The sequence below is a fragment of the Labeo rohita genome, chromosome 17 (genome assembly GCF_022985175.1).
Source record: "Labeo rohita strain BAU-BD-2019 chromosome 17, IGBB_LRoh.1.0, whole genome shotgun sequence".
Classification (NCBI taxonomy): Eukaryota; Metazoa; Chordata; class Actinopteri; order Cypriniformes; family Cyprinidae; genus Labeo; species Labeo rohita.
This window is the reverse complement of record NC_066885.1, coordinates 17979397-17996317: the sequence shown is the minus strand read 5'-3', so window position 1 is coordinate 17996317 and position 16921 is coordinate 17979397. Positions and strand designations below refer to the sequence as shown.

Here is a 16921-nt window from a genome sequence, read left to right as displayed (position 1 = left end):
CAACTATTTGAATATCTGGAATCTGAGGGTGCAAAAAATTTAAAATATTGAGAAAAATCACCTTTAAAGTTGTCCAAATAAAGTTCTTAACACTGCATATTACTAAACAAAAATTAGGTTTTGATATATTTACAGTAGGAATTTTACAAAATATCTTCATGAAACATGATCTTTATGTAATAACCTAATGATTTTTGGCATAAAACAAAAATCAATCATTTTGACCCATACTATGTATTTTTGGCTATTGCTACAAATATACGCCAGCGACTTAAGACTGGTTTTGTGGTCCAGGGTCACATATAAGTGGATATAGAGAAAAACTCTGCATGTCGCTGTTAACGACACCTCCACTTTCAAGATGCTTCGAACTAGGGCTGTCACTAACGATTACTTCGGTAATCGAGTACTTGATCGATTATTCTAATGATTAATCAAGTAATCTGATAATTATAGGGCCCTATGATTTCAAAATTGCGGAATGTAGTCAAACACAAAACAGAATTTGCTAGATTTTGAATATTTTGGTAATCGATTTGATTATTCTAACGACGGAGTAATCAGAAAATTTCAGGGCCCTATGATTACCACAAGGTGGAAAACGTGGACGGAACCACGGAATCTAGTCATAAACAAAGAATTTGCTGTATAACACAATGTGACGGAATTTGCAAAATTTGTATTATTTTGATAATCAAGTATATTCTTCTAACGATTAATCAAGTAATCGGATAATTATAGGGCCCTATGACTGTGGAATTGCGGAATGTAGTCAAACACAGAATATACTGTATAATGCAGAACGTCACAAAATTTGCTAAATCTTGGTTATTTTGATTATTCAAAACTTTTTATTATTATTATTATTATTATTATTATTTGATTATTCTAACAACTGAGTATTCAGACAATTATAGGGCCCTATCTTTACGCCAAGGTGGAAAGCGTGGATGGAATCGCAGAATCTAGCCAAACACAGAATTTAATGTATAAGTTTTGATTATTTTGGTAATGAAGTCGATTATTGGGCCCTATGATTTTCACGAGGTGAAAAACATGGACTGAATCACAGAATCTAGTCATAAACACAAAATTTGTGAATGTCACAAATGTTTGCTAAATGTTGATTTTGGTAATCGATTTGATTATTCTAACAATTAATCGAATAATCAGATAATTACATGGCCCTATGATTACCATGAGGTGGAAAACGTGGACGGAACTGTGGAATCTAGTCATAAACAGAATTTATTGTATGACAGAATGTCATGGGAATTTGCTTTATTCTATTATTCTAATGATTAATCAAGTAATCGGATAATTATAGGACCTTATGATTTCTGCGAGGTGGAAAACTGTAAATGATAACAGTTCGCTTGGAGGAGCACTGACTGTGAATGGAGCTGCTCAGACACATGTACGTAGCCTACACGCATATAAATATTTAAATGGGTTTAATATATCATGCGGCCTTGTTAAATTGTCTAATAATGTTTTTCATGGATTCTCGTCTGTAGAATGCACCACTTCCGGTATTTTGCCAGCTACTTGATCAGGACAAAATGTGATTATGTATAATATGTATAAAATCCTCAGACTGGATGTAATGTCTGGAGGAAAAAAAAAAAAAAAGTGTGTCTGTTCCCATCATACACTACACAGTTGTCTATGAAATCTGTCCACTCTGAATGCCCAAAACCTGCAGACTGGTTGTGACTGGTTCTTAGATTGAAAATCCAGACAAAATTCTAGCCTTTAGCAGTTTTAAAGCTTAAATTACTCAAACTACTAACTCGCTGCTCATAAGAGCAAAAAAACAAAAAACAACAACAAAAAAAACACTTCATTTATTTCATTCCAAATTATTTTAGTCCAATGCTATTTCTGCCAGACACACAATAATACCAGCACATGGGATTGCTTGATCATACTGTTGAAGTGTAACAGATCAAGGGTTTTCTCAGAGATTTCTGACGAGGCCAACAAACAAATGCACACACAAATCACTCTCAAGACAATTCCAAATGAAATCATCCAAACTGAATAACACACAAAAGTCGCGAAACCGCATTCCAACAGTCCAAACCTTATAGCCGGTCCAAATTAAACTTCTATTCTCCCTCACTCTTCTTCTTAATGCGTGTGTGTGTGCGTGTGTATGTGCAATAATTTGGAGGGCAGAAAATCCAATCTGAAACATTATGACACGAGTCCTTTGAGAGCAAAGTAATTACTCTCTCTAAAGAGAATGAGAGATGGATGGATGGATGAGAGAGAGAGAGAGAGAGAGTGTGTGTGTGTGTGTGTGTGTGTGTGTGTGTGTGTGTGTGTGTGTGTGTGTGTTAGAAGAAGCCTGTTATCCCTAATATAAATCATCTTTTTTCATCTAGTTACCTCTCTTTCTCTCTTGTTTAATCCTCTCTAAACACCAGGAGCAAAATCAATCTTTGTAAGCTCCCAGCATTTAGTCCTGACTCACAATAACAAAATATAAGCAAACAAAAGCCACATGAGTGCTGTGGTGGTGCGGTAAACAGGTGGTTTAACAGATGACTAGTGTTACTAAAAGCTACAGTTCCATTTACATTTAATCATTTAACAGACGCTTTTATCCAAAGCGACTTACAAATGAGGAAAAGCATGAGCGATTTATCATTCGAGAGACTGTACCACAATACTGAAAATCAAGAGCAGAAAAGTTCATACAGGTAAGGAACAACATATTACACTGAAGTGAAAACTTGTATGGTTACTATTAACAGAAAGAACCCTTAGTTATAGATATAGCTCGATTCAAGAAGAATCAGTGGATGAAACTTGCACCACCTTGCTTTGACTGTCAGTCCTGCCCTCTTTCTCTCAGAGCCAAATGTAATTTGTGTCTGAATTAACACGAGCATGCTGAACAGGGCAGAGGAGGCAGCAAGGATGTAATCTCTCCCTCTCTCTCTCTCTGAGTCAGCCCACTGCACTGGACACACACACACAATTTCATATGCATCCCTAAAGATGTTGTTGGCTTCCAGTCCACCTGCCAAGACTGTCTGCGGAGGCCCCCAATTACAGTCTCTAAAATTTATCAGCCACACACACAGTGGCTTAGTTTCAAAACCTAGCAAGCTGCCTACATAGACAACGCTTGTGGGCATCACAGACAGGTCGGAACACAACCACATTGGTCAAATCTGCCATCTTTGTACTAGAAAAGCCAGCACATTTGTAGACTGAATACTAATGATTCATTACATCTCTACAATTAGGTTTGAAACGCAGCCTTTAAGGCCTAAATTGCAACATCAGGGTGGTTTTCCAACAATTCCAGAACATTCAGCAGGATAACTGATGTTAAAAATGTTTTGAATCAGCAGCTGTACCATAATTTTTAAACTACACTTCTGAGAGAATGCAGAAAATATGAAACATCTACCTACAAATAGCAATTAAGAACGAACATCAGGGAAATGAAAAGGCACGCATCTACAGAAAAGCATAAGTGGCGACGAGGGGTCCGTGTGTGCAGGCGGGCCTCCTCTGATGAATCAGGGAGCTTTTCAGAAATGGCTCGATGTCATTTGCGAGGCTCGATTGGAGTCCTTTGGCTTCAAAAGCCCCTGTAATAACCTGCAAATTAAAACTGGGGGTTTTAGACTGATCTCCAAGCTAGCAAACCTCAATATTGCCTCACATAAAAAAACGCTTTTCATCCCCCAACGGGCCCACCACCCTGCTCTCCCATAAGACAGGGAAGAAAATCACGATGAAAACCTTCAATAACAATCCCAGCATTAGACAGAAGACCCATCCGTTCTCTGCCCAAGGATGACTCTATTAATAGCTTGTTGCTTCCGTGGGCTGATTGCAACTGAACAGTCGCATCGCTGGCATTAAGTAAGCCAGAAGGTGACCACTTCCTGAATCTCAGAGAAAACATCCAAGGTTTAAACTGCACACATATGGTCTAAATAACACTGTTATACGCCTACAAGAGAGAGAATTTACTGGAAAGGCACTGATGGATCACATCGCAACCAATACGTCATGATGCAGATGTGTCTGCGTGTACTCATACAGGTGTTTGTACGGCGTATATGAACGAAATGACAATATGTAACCAGTTAAATGAATTGGAATTATTTATACAGCCCTGTGGCCACAGATACTAAACCACAGACATACATCTTCATAACAGTGTGCGGCCTACAACACACACACATGCCACAACAGCAGAAAGCAGTTCGCAGACGACAGGTGATGTAATAGAATTTTGTCCAAGGAGAGAGGGAGCTAAACGTCTAGCTGAAACTCACTGGCAGCACTAGAGGAAAGACAAAGATAGAGCAAGAGAGAGGGGGAGGAAAACTGTCACTTCCAGATAGACCTGGTCTGTCAGCCATCTTTTTTTTTTTCCCCCTTCCAGACATACCAGTCAGTCTATTCCATCTGAAAAGCTCAGGAGAGAAAGACTGTTACTGTATATAGACAGAGGTTTATAAACAGGGCAGCTACTGGAGTGCATTCAAAGCTGTTTTGAAGGTCGTGGGTTGACCACTGTTTGATCTAAGGTTAGATTCTTTTGATTGGCTGCACAAGTGTTCACAAGCTCACACATACAAACATTTGTAAACTAACAGGTCACGTTTGCGGGACAAGCTATTTTTATGAAACAGACACTCTGTACTGAAGGAACCAAGACCTAATTACTTATGAATGTGTGTTAGATTCAGGCTCAAAATATTTATAGAATATATTAGGGCTGCAAAACGATTAATCGCAAATTATTAAAAAAAAAAAAATTATGTTTACATACTATATTGGTGTGCACTGTGTATATTTATTATGTATATATAAATCCATGTATATATTAAGGTGAAAATATGCTAGATTTATAAACATTATATAGATAAATGTATACACTTTTTTTTTTTTAAGATTTATATATACATAATATACACAGTATATACACACTGTATGTAAACAAGCGTTTATTTTCAATGCGATTAATAGCAATTAATCGTTTTGCAGCCCTAGAATGTCTGTTTTTATTTTCTACATTGTGTTCCTTTTGTTATTTTTCTTTTTGTATTTCCTATTTAGGTAACACTACGACAAGGATCCATTTTTTAAAGTTAGTTAACTACATTAGTTAATATGATCTAACAATGAACAATATTTGTAATGAATTTATTAATCAAAGTTCATCATTTACTACTACATTATTATAAAGTTTTATCTATTAATATGAATTAATGGACCTGAGCCAACAAGGACTAACAATAAACAGTTGTCTTTTTATTAGTTAAATGTTAACAAAATTAAGAAACACTGTAACAAATGTTTGCAATTTTTAGCATCATTACTTCAGTCACATGACCCTTCAGAAATCATTCTAATATTCTGATTTGCTCCTTAAAAACCATTTGTAATAATAATAATAATAATAATAATAATAATTATTATTATTATTATTATTATTATTTATTTTATTTTTTTTTTTATTATTGAAGATAGCAGAGTATAATTTTTTCAGGTATCATTAATGAATAGAAAGTTCAGAAAAACAGCATTTATCTAAAATGGAAATGTTTTTATCATCACTTTTGATAAATCAATTTAAAGCATCCTTGCTGAATAAAAGTTGGTTTCTATAATTTCTCATTTTACAATTACATTTTAAAATACACATTTTAAAATATATTTAAATAGAAAGCAGTTATTTTGAATAGTAAAAATATTTTATTACTTTGGATCAAATAAATCAGCAGAAGAGACATTAAAAATGTATTAAAAATCTTACTGTCTAAAAACTTTTGACTGGTAGCGTATACACACTCACGCTCAAAAAGACCAGGACTGGGTCCGTTTATTTTAAAAGAGTGTCTGTTTTCCATTTATTCTCAAAGCAACAGTGCGTAATCGGACGTTTAGTCTGGAACGAGGGGTTCTGACCTTGGTGGATGAGCCTACACACGCTTCTTCCAGCATGCTTTTACCATCTCACTCGACATTTTAAACGAGACCTTTCTCCGCCATTAGACTTCACTTTAAAATAACCTTTTACAGTGTAAGAGCTAGAATTGTGAATCGAGCTTACAATGTAAAGTCAGCTCCCTTTATTCCTGAACTGTAACTAGATCAGGTGTCAAACCACAGTGTGTTTAATATACAGCGAGTTTGTGTTATAAAACACCAATAAAAATATCTTTCACCTCACTGAAAGGCAACCGAAAAAGCATTATTTAAATATCAACACCTTCGAATCACCAATCATGCACACTTTATTCTCAATCAAGCTGCTGATTGGATGACCGAGCCAAGTCTCCGGCCTTAAAAAAGCAAATCAGAGAGACCGTGACTGAAGTAAATGCTAGCGTTTCTCTGCTCAGTAACGGCTGCAATTATTCTTCCTTTCCCTGCGTGTTTAGAACATTAGGGTGGAAACGTCTGTGTGTGTGTTGTGAAACAGTGACTCATGCTAACCACCAGGGGGAAGAATAATGAGGCGAGACTTGCAGGGAACACAGTGAGAGAGAAACAGATTTGAGGGGGTCAGCTGGGGATTCTATGTACACTGGCATGTGTGTGTGTGTGTGTGCGCATGTGTCCTCCTACTTGCGTTTGCTCGAACACACACAGTCACACTATTTTTCCATGGCATGACAGAGCCATGGTGTTCATTCTATACCGGTCAGCCATTTTCCAGTAGCTGTTCCTGCTATTCTGAGACAGACAGTCATATGAACGCACTGCCAAACATCTATATATTAACTTAAAGGAGAAGTCCACTTCCAAAACAAAGATTTACATACGTACTCACCCCCTTGTCATCCAAGATGCTCATGTCTTTCTTTAGTCGTAAAGAAATTGTGTTTTTTGAGGAAAACATTTACATGTTTTTATCCATATAGTGGACTTCTATAGTGCTCCGAATTTGAACTTTCAAGAAGCCATTTGAATGTGACTTCAAACAATCCCAAATCTTGTAAACTATCCCAGCCGAGGAAGAAGGGTCTTATCTAGTGGAACGATGTGTTATTTTCATAAAAATAATACAGTTTCTACACTTTTTTAATGTCAATTGCTCATCTTGTCTTGCTCTGCCTGGACATTTTTTTCCGATTCATGACAGTTTGGGTATGTCGAAAAACTCCAATCTCATGTTCTTCATCAACTTCAAAATCGCCCTATATCGCTGTTTTACCTTTATTGTTAAAGGTGTTTGATCTTCTTTGCAAAGACTGGGTCTGTACTTCTGCAGCGATGTAGGATGACTTTAAAATGATTTTTGAAGTTGAGGGAGAAAATACGAGTTTTTTGACATACCCTAACTGTCTTGAGCCAGAATACATAGAGTTCAGGCAGAACAAGACAAAAAGTATTTAAATTGTATTTTTTTAATGAAAATAACGAATCGTTTCGCTAGATAAGACCCCTTTTCTCAGCTGGGATCATTTACAACTGCATTTGGGATCGTTTGAAGCTGCATTTAAACTGCATTTTGGAAGTTCAAACGTGGGGCACCATAGCAGTCCATTATATGGAGAAAAACCCTAAAATAATTCCCTCAAAAAACATTAGTTCTTTATGACTGAAGAAAGAAAGAAAGACATGAACATCTTGGATGACAAGGGGGTGAGTTTTTGTTCTGGAAGTGGACTTCTCCTTTAAAGACAATATGAGTGCTTTGCCAACACAGAAATAAACTACGAATAAACTGTGATTCCGGGTCACACAGAGGTGACATATTTCTCAAGCAAAGCAGCAATCATTACAGGAAGTGCTTAAAAGTAAAGACCAATTTAAAAAAGAAACATTCTGCAAAAAATAAAGATAAGCAGAGCAGTAGCCTCCATCATAATTAACTCTGCTTCAGACTCAGAGAAACCTGGGGTTACGGTGTGTGTGTATGTGTGTGTGGTGGTCCGCTGGGACAGATAGGGTGGCCTTTATCAGGGCCGTCAGAGGGAAAACGCATTTCATGCTCTGCTGACCCCCTTTTTCTCTCTCTTCCCCTCTCCCTTGTCCACCTAGCAGAAGAATTAGGCAGCAAAATTGCTCCCTGTGTGACATGGGCCACCAGTGTGCGTGTTCCTGTCTGTGAATATGAGAGAAATGTCAAACACGATCATCTAAACGTCAAGCTACATCATGTGTGCGCTGGTGGAAACGTTTTGCTTCAACGCAGAACGCACTCCAAAAAAGATCCCACTCTACTACTAGAACATGGCCTGTGGCATTCAGGCACCATTCCCAGTTCCCTGCAGGGGACTGATAAAAACTACTACTGCTGAACTAGCTTATGACAGGGATTCCTCATTTACTCCAAAACGACATGTTTCCCCTTGCTAGAGAACTAGGCGTAAACATTCTCACCTCTAGATTTTATCAGACACTATAACTGTCAGTCATCCGTCACTGTAGCAACAGTTGATCGCTGTGGTTGATTCTAAAAGAATGAGCAGCATCATAAAGTGTAGAAAGTGCATGTGTGAGACTTACATCTGGATACTCTTTGACCGGTACGAAGAGTTTCTCCTGCAGATGTACGATGGGTCCCACTGGCTCTGGTAACTCCAGGGGGTGTTTGTCCACCAGACCATTCACTGTGTCGTTATACATATCTTTCCTCACTCTGGTTATCTCTGCAGGTAGACAAAAAATAACAAACATATCAGAACCAGCTGAGTGAGAGTGAAAAGAAAAACAGACAAAACAGGCATAAAATGCAACATTTTCCTCATTCTAGTGCATTTCCCACTAAATTCAGTTGCCAGATATTACCACAAAAATCAAACACACATATTTTTACATTCCACAGTAGCAGGAACTCACAAGCACACAGTGAGATCTTTTAAACAGAGACTCTTTCATAGATGGCAGCTCCAGAGGAGGTTAAACTGCTGCTTGCAAAACATGATTAAGCTCAGGATGTCCATTCCTGTCACACTTACACACACACACACCAGCTCATGATCATTCCCTCCCTCACACATTGCGCTTGTGCTTTAAAACCTAGTGGGCTAAATGAGCGGATAGTTAGAGTTTGAAACAGCCAGATGGTGCAGCAAACACGCACCTGTTGTGGAATACAGAGGTGAATTAGACAAAAAGAACTATCTACATTAAGAGTGATTACTAGGGACTGATCTGATACCTGGAAAAGTGTTGGTGTTCATTCCATTTCAAAACGCCACCAATGTTTCAAGAATGCAAATCCAAAACTAGGTTTAGTTATGGTTGTCTAAAAGAGTGAAACAAATTGTGTTGTTTTCCAAGTAGTCTAGAGTTACATGATCACCTTAATTGACAAACAAGCTGGAATTAAGGTCTGCTGCTCTCAAATCATTCTTGACAGTGTAAACACTACGGTTCAAATGTTTGGGGGTTATTAAGATTTTTTGTGTTTTTAAAAGTCAGCTTATAAAGAATATTTACTTGATGTAAACACTGCAAAATTGTAATTTTTAAAATTTTAATTAACATTTTATTTGACTACATTTTACAGTTGAATGTATTCATGAAAACTTCAAAACAGTGAAAAGAAACTTAAGAACAGCATTTTTAAAACTAGAATTTCTTATAACAATTTTTTTGTGTTTTAAAAAGAAGCCATCCAAAGAATATACTTACCCAACGTAAAAAATACAGCAAAATTGTAAAATATTTTAATTTAAAAAATGTGATTATATTTTAAATATACATTTATTCATGAAAACTGAACTAATGAAAGAAAAAAAGAAACATTAAAAGTACAACATTTTTAAAAATACAGTTTTTATAATAATTTCTTTGTAACAATTTAAAAGTTAAACCATTTTAATAGGACCCTCTGAAATCCATTATATTTCTTCCAAAATTCAGTTTTATTCTTTTTTTTTATTATTATTTCTCTCTATTCCGTTTTTTGCATTTTGAATTTTCTAGACTCTGTTTTAATGGTTAAAATAACAAATATTAATCATCATGTTAAAAAGCATGTTTAATTAAAATCATGAAAATGTACACAATCTATCAGCAATTTATTAAAAATTTAACAAAAATGACATTAAGGCCATATGAATAGGTTTTATTTTTAGCAAATTCTGCATTTTCTATTAATTTTTTGGATTCCATTTTAATGGTTAAATTAAATTTTAATAATCAAAAGCATCTCTAATTAATTGATTTTATTTAGCTACATATATAATTTTCCAGAAATACTGTGTTGTGTATTTACATTTTTCCTTAAAAAAAAATTGTTTCAGTAATTTTATTGTTAGTAGTAGTACTATCATTACATTAAGTGATATATTTTCTGTCACAGTTTCTTCAAGTTAAACCAAACTTTTATTTTGACAGGTGGCTGTGAAGAGCTTTAAGTTTCTGTTTGTATATGATATGACGATAGTTTTTCCCTCACAAGGTGAACGTTAAAATGCTCATGAAGTGACTCCCAGAGCAGTTGTAAAGACAGAAACACACAGAACATGCAGGATTCATATTTAAATAGCATTTTTGGGGCTTAATAGTCACAGAAACACATTAAGTTTACAGACCTAGTTTTGATTTATTCATCTAAAATTAAGCAAATTCTGTGGCATTCTAGATTTTACAGTAAATTCCATTTTTATGACTGTATTCCGCATTTTCAACAATGTAGAAATCATAGGGCTTTACGTTAATTATTGAAAACAGAGAAATGTATTGAAAACATATTGAAATGTATTGCACTCTGTTTTGTTTTACCAGACATAATTCAGCACTGACACACGTTGTCAGCTGTCTTAAGAAAAATGTGGGATCACAGCATCACTAGTGCTTACACACACTAGAGAAAACTCTGACAGAGCGTTTGACGACTAGGAAAGTGTAAGATCCAGGTCAGTCTGAAATCAAGTGGGAATAGAGGAAATTGGATTTCCTTAAAGACAACTGGACCAACCTCACTGAAATTCTCATCTAAGAGACATTTTTGGTCACATGGAATGTCACTTTTTACAAACTCTTGGATTTTTTCCCTACATAACAGTCCTTGTAAAAGTCTAAACGTGCAGCACCTTGAAGGTGACTGACTTGAGGAGGCCTACAACACTGATACTGTGTGTGTTTGTGCGCGCGTGCGTCCGTGCATTTCATGGGGCTCCAGAATCCTGGGAGGGGTTGAAGGGTGACGCAACACCCAGATCAGAACAACAGCAGCTCATGGGCCATGTAAGGATAAAAACTTTAACACAACATATTCTCTCTCACACATGCAATGCGTCCCAAAAGAGGTGACAACTGCTGCAAGTATATGAGCCACATTTACAGAACTGAATCTATCTTCTCTCTTGACCCGAGTGCAACCCCATATTCCTCCACCCTTCTCTTTTTCCATCTCTCGTGTCTCTCCCTCCACCTTTCCTCACACTACAGCAGGAAGGATTTCTCTCTGGCTCTCTGGAGTAGAAGTACTGCGTGTCTGCATGTTTAATATTCTTGGACTGCAAGAGAGTAGTTTAAAGTAAAAGCAGGAATTAAAAAATTTAAATATCCTCGACTCAACCAGAAATGGGTCATGAACAAGAACGCTGTTCATTTAAATCTTCTCCCGAGCTCACACAGGATACATCCCTCAACATGTGACCTTCCAATGCACATCAGAAATAAACACAAGTGTAAATGATAATCTGCGGTGTGCGTTACTTTGTTTGCTATGTTTTATTTTTGCCTCTCTTTGTCACATATACACACACACATGCCTCTCAACACTCACACCTAAAAGCACTCTTTTAGTGTGCACTTAAAAAAGAGCCAATGAAAAATAGAAACTAAAGTGTTTCTGTCCGTTGGCTGAACGAGAGAGGCAGAGGGAAATGCCACATTACCATAAAGCAGCAGCGAGAGAGAGCGAGCGAGCGATATCGAGCACATGCCATTAGCAGGCACAAACTCCGAGGTGAGTCCTAATTTCGATGCCCAGGCCGCTGGTAGCCTAATGGTTAAGTACCTTGTTTGCCAGCACAAAGGTCGCAGTTTAAACTCTAGTAAGAATGTGGAAGAGTGGTGACAACAGAGCCTGGGTCCATTAAGCAACACACTGAGCCCCATAATCGCTCAGGGGTCAGGCTGCTGGCCTGAGGTCTGTTTCATGACAGAGGGGGGTAAAAATGGTTGTGTAAGTTGTGACCGCTATGAGTTCAGTTTGATAGGTATCTGATGATGTCCTGCCTGTTCCACTACCCATAAATAAACTACAGGTCACCGTGTAGTTATGAAAACGCAACATGTGGGCTACCCTACACATTAGGGGTGTGGGGAAAAGATTTACAGACACATCAATTCACAAAAATTCATACTAGACTGCTGAAATTTTTTTTTTTTAATGTAACTGAAAATTATTAGTCTCTTATGCTTACCAAGGACTTCTTTTCTTTTTTAAAGAATATAATTCAGCAAAACAGAATTTTTAGCAGCCATTACTCCTGTCTTCAGTGTCACATGATCCTTGAGAAATAATCAATGTTGAAAACATGTGCTCTGCTAAAAATTGTGGAAACAGATACATTTTTTTAAGATTACATAAATATAAATTTAAAAAAAAATAGTTTAAAAAAGACAAAAATTTAAACTCAGTTTTCTAACAATGTAAAAGTTTTTACTGTCACTCTTGATCAATATTTTTTATTAAAAAAAAAAAAAAAAAAAAAAAAAAAAAACACTCTGGACTTTTGAACAGTAGTACACTACCAGTCAAAAGTTTTTGAATAGTAAGATTTTTAATGTTTTTTATTCTCCTCTTCTCACCTATTCTATTTCAGATAAATGCTGTTTTTCTGAACTTTCTATTCATCAAAGAAACTTGAAATTCAACCCTCAGCCGTTTTCAACATAATAATAATAAATGTTTTTTTGAGCAGCAAATTAGAAAATTAGAATGATTTCTCAAGGATCATGTGACTGGAGTAATGATGCTAAAAATTCAGCTTCGAAATTACAGGAATAAATTAGATTTTAAAATATATTCAAATAGAACTGATATTTTAAGTAGTTGTACTGTTATTGCTGTACTTTGGATCAAATAAATGCAGCCTTAGTAAGCAGATGACTTTTTTTTAAAAAAAAAAATATAAAAATCTTACCGTTCAAAAACTGACTGTAGTATATATGGAGGGAAAAACAAGCAGAACAAGCAGGTAAGTCATAAAAATGCGAAGGAGGAGGAACGAAAGAGAACTTTTGCTGATCTAATACTGCACCATATTGGAAAGCTAGAAGGACAGTGCACACTTTAAAACCAAAACAATCCTCCACAAAACCGGTGAGCAGGTAAACAAGGTTAAACATCTTGAGACCCTGAATCGGAGACTGTCTGAACAGACTATTCTCTTTCTCTCTCCAGTCCTTTCACTGCAGACTCATCCATCAAAGGAACCATCCTGTCCTTATGTTTGCTAATATAAGCAACATTACTACCAGAGTAAAGATGAGCTATAACTATATAAAATGGTTTATGTAAATGTATATAAATGCCATCCATGGCATCGGCAGTCAAGGAATAGAGGCGTAGATTTCATATTAGAATAAAAGGTAAAGAGGAAAAGGCTGATGCAAAGACAAACTCTTACTGTGAAACCTGCTGCTTTCAGCGCATCAGCATCCATCTGTCTAAGGACTAGTTACTTAGGAGCTATTAAACAGACATTTGTAGTAATGAAGCAGGAGTGAAAAGGTGCAAGACACAACTTACCAGTTAAAGGGATAGTTCAGCCAAAAATAAAAATTGTGGGAGATATTAAGGGAAAACACGTTTTTGTCCACATGCTGTTTTAGACCCGACTGACTTTCACTGTATGGACAAAAACATTTTCTTAAATACCTTCTTATGTGTTCATCCAGCATTTGGATTTCTGCATTATGTCAAAAATGGCTGATATTTAAATATATAAGTATTATTACAGTCAAGCACATCAGCTTTTCAAAAGCGTATAAACCTCGGCACAGTGAACAAGCCTTGGTTTCAAAGGTCTGAATTTACCATTTCTCTTGGAAAACTCTTAATTGATAAAGAAGGCAGGTTGAAGCGAAGCAAACAGCGAGAGTTTAAAGAAATGGTGATTCCGCTAGTGCTTTAGTAGATGTTGCACAAAAGAATGGAGAGTGCTCAAAGCTCTTTACGATTAAAATAAAAGAAAGAGATGAAAAGTGTGCTGATGTACAAGTTTTTCCACTTTGAAGCAATGCACTTTAGCTATCATAAAGCACAGCTAGCATCTGCAGCCACGAGATTCCTTCCTAATGCATTCGCCGCTTTATTCAACCTGTAAACGACTTTATCTCAACAGACAATTCAATTCTGCGCTTAACTTCCAAACTGAGAAAAGGCGGGATTCTTTTTGGGGGGGGAGAAAACAGTATGCTCGAGATAGGGCCTTCCGAAAGCGAGTAAATTTCTTATCAAATGTCCACACCTTTTTTTAAAGTGTAAAATCCTCTGCCTCAGAATCCAGTATATTCCACTGCTGACGGCCAACAAGCAAAACTCCTTTCAGAAATGTTTGCTCCATGCATGAATTCTGTGAACTCAGCACTGCATTTCATGTTTTGCCGGGGAGAATACTTTTCTGCAGCATTAATATGGCTCTTCCAGAGAAATATGCTGCCGAGTTTAAAGAGATGCAACAACTTGTCAAAAATCAGGTGATGGGAGCTTGTTTATGCAGGTACAACATGCAAGAGATTCTGAATTTCCTTGAAGCAGTTCAAATTTTTCATGTCATAAATAAAGAATTAAACAGTAAACACTTGATGCTGCAAAAACATCATTACGGAAATACTATACAAAAGTTAGTAAGAATATGGTAAATAAAGTTCTGCATGTATGTGTGTCCATCCCCAACAGGAAGTAACTTGGAAAAAAAAAAAAGTGCACAATAAAAAGTAATATCCATTCTAATTTTAACAGGTGAGAAAAGTAGTAAATGTAAAACAGACTCTCAAGTGTTGTCAGTGAGCATTGACTGGTCTCAGGGTAATGAACTGATTTTTTTTTTTATTTGTTTGTTGCGGTTTCTCTCCTGTAACTGACTAGAGGCCTAAAGTAAAAACTGCTCAGAGAATCACATTTTCACAGACACTGTCTTCTGTAAATATTAGAGCTGAATTTCATAAATAAACATTCATTATTTTGGGCAGCGCCTCGGCTCCCTGTCAGGAGAAAAAAAAAAAAAAAAAAAAGACCTCTGCTTCTGAGAAAAAGGAAGGGAGAGGTGAAAAAGTCAAACACAGAAGAAGAAAAATCTCTGTCTCCCTCATTCAGAGCTTACATGGTTGGTGCCACCACGCACCAACTCAAATGTAATCAGTTACCAGAGACCGAACTACAGCACTCCCACTGAATCCTACAACCTACAGAAAAGAATTTACTGAAAGGAATTTAACACTTCTGGTTCCAGTTTCCACTGGGTGCCTTTTTCTTCCATTGTAAGAACCAAAAACACTGAGCCATTTCTCAATACCTACTTTTATATTCCACAGAAAGTTAGTCAGAGGTTTGGCACATCATGAGACTGAGTAAATTATAACAGTATTTTCATTTTTGATTAAACTAATATTAAAGTATTTATATTAGATGTTTAAACGGCCCACCGAAATGCTTTGAGAAACACAGTGTTATTCTATGTGTCAACGTAATTTCAACAAACAGAAAGACAGGGTGGGTCGCATTTGTTTATATCACAGCTTGGGCCAGAGCTCTTGAGCTCAGTAAAGCCACATTTGCCACCATATCACAGCCACAATCTCATCCATATCGCTATTAAAATGTAATGCGATCTAGGAAAACCCAACACACTTTCCAGAACATTCCATTTCCATTCTAACATTGTTTAGGGCACTGAAATCACCAAGATTGAGCAGATTTAGATGAGTAAGATAGTTTAGGTGAGCAGCTAATTCAGACTGCGATGTTCTCTCTTGCGCTCCGCCATTTTATGATATTAAAAATTAAACTTTGCGTGCCATAATTTACATAGGACTGGCAGGGAATGTGCATTGAAACATCTTTGTTAAATGTTACATGATTTTTGATAGGTTAACGGTTTTTGTGGTGTTAAGAGAAAGCACCTCCTCAGCACGTTCTTTACATAAGACAAAGACACCGTCATGTCTGCTTGCTACAATAAATCACTTTTTCTGCACTAACTATATTTTCAGAGATGATAGACAAGATGTTATAGAATAATAATTTAATAAAAAAAAAAATCATGCCCCATTTCTCAGATCACATCACAAATATACCATTCTACGTAGAACTCAAATGGGTCCGATACATTTTGTGGTCTACTCCAATTCACGCATTTGATTTGCTCTGCGGCATCGTGTTTCTGGATTGAAGCAGAGTGTGCGTGCTGTGGCGAAACCACTTTATTCGCCCCAACGGAAAGTATACACTGTCTGAATCGTTCCCTATCCCCTATTTAGTGCACTATGTGCCATTCACCATAGAGAAAATATAAACGAGTGACTGATTTCAGCCACAGCTTCGGCATCTAATTACAGTGTAGGGGGTGGAACACTTTGGATTCTAAAGAGCATTTGAGCAGGACCCAGATTTGAATCCCAGCACCCAAGTGCCCCTTGCACCAAGTGCTGGATTTGCGAGGTAATGTCTGCAAAGTGACACACTGTAATTGTTCGGCTCATTTCAGTGGAAGTGCTGGCCGATTCTAAGAGATTCCCTGGAAGAGCATCAGCATCAGTTCAGTGGAAAAGTAGTGAAGACAGAAGTGGGGGCTCTCGAATAAGCACAACACAATCACTGAACACTCTAGGATGCATAAGAGGCTGGTTAGTAAAGTTTACACACACACACACACACCCCACTGTGCTAACTAAAAGACCCTTGAACACTAAGATTTAAGAGCAGACAAGCAAGAAAGCTCACAAACAAGCTCCAGGTTCGCAT

General features: G+C 36.8%; 1 protein-coding gene across 5 annotated transcripts in view; it reads right to left on the bottom strand.

The window, feature by feature from the left end:
• qkia (QKI, KH domain containing, RNA binding a) overlaps window positions 1-16921 on the bottom strand; it is a 73633-nt gene that overhangs the window by 42210 nt on the left and 14502 nt on the right. For all 5 annotated transcript variants that reach the window (XM_051134200.1, XM_051134203.1, XM_051134202.1 and 2 more), the window contains exon 2: window positions 8497-8639. In XM_051134200.1, coding sequence (XP_050990157.1) covers window positions 8497-8639 — 143 coding nt within the window. The remainder of the gene's footprint in view (window positions 1-8496; window positions 8640-16921) is intronic.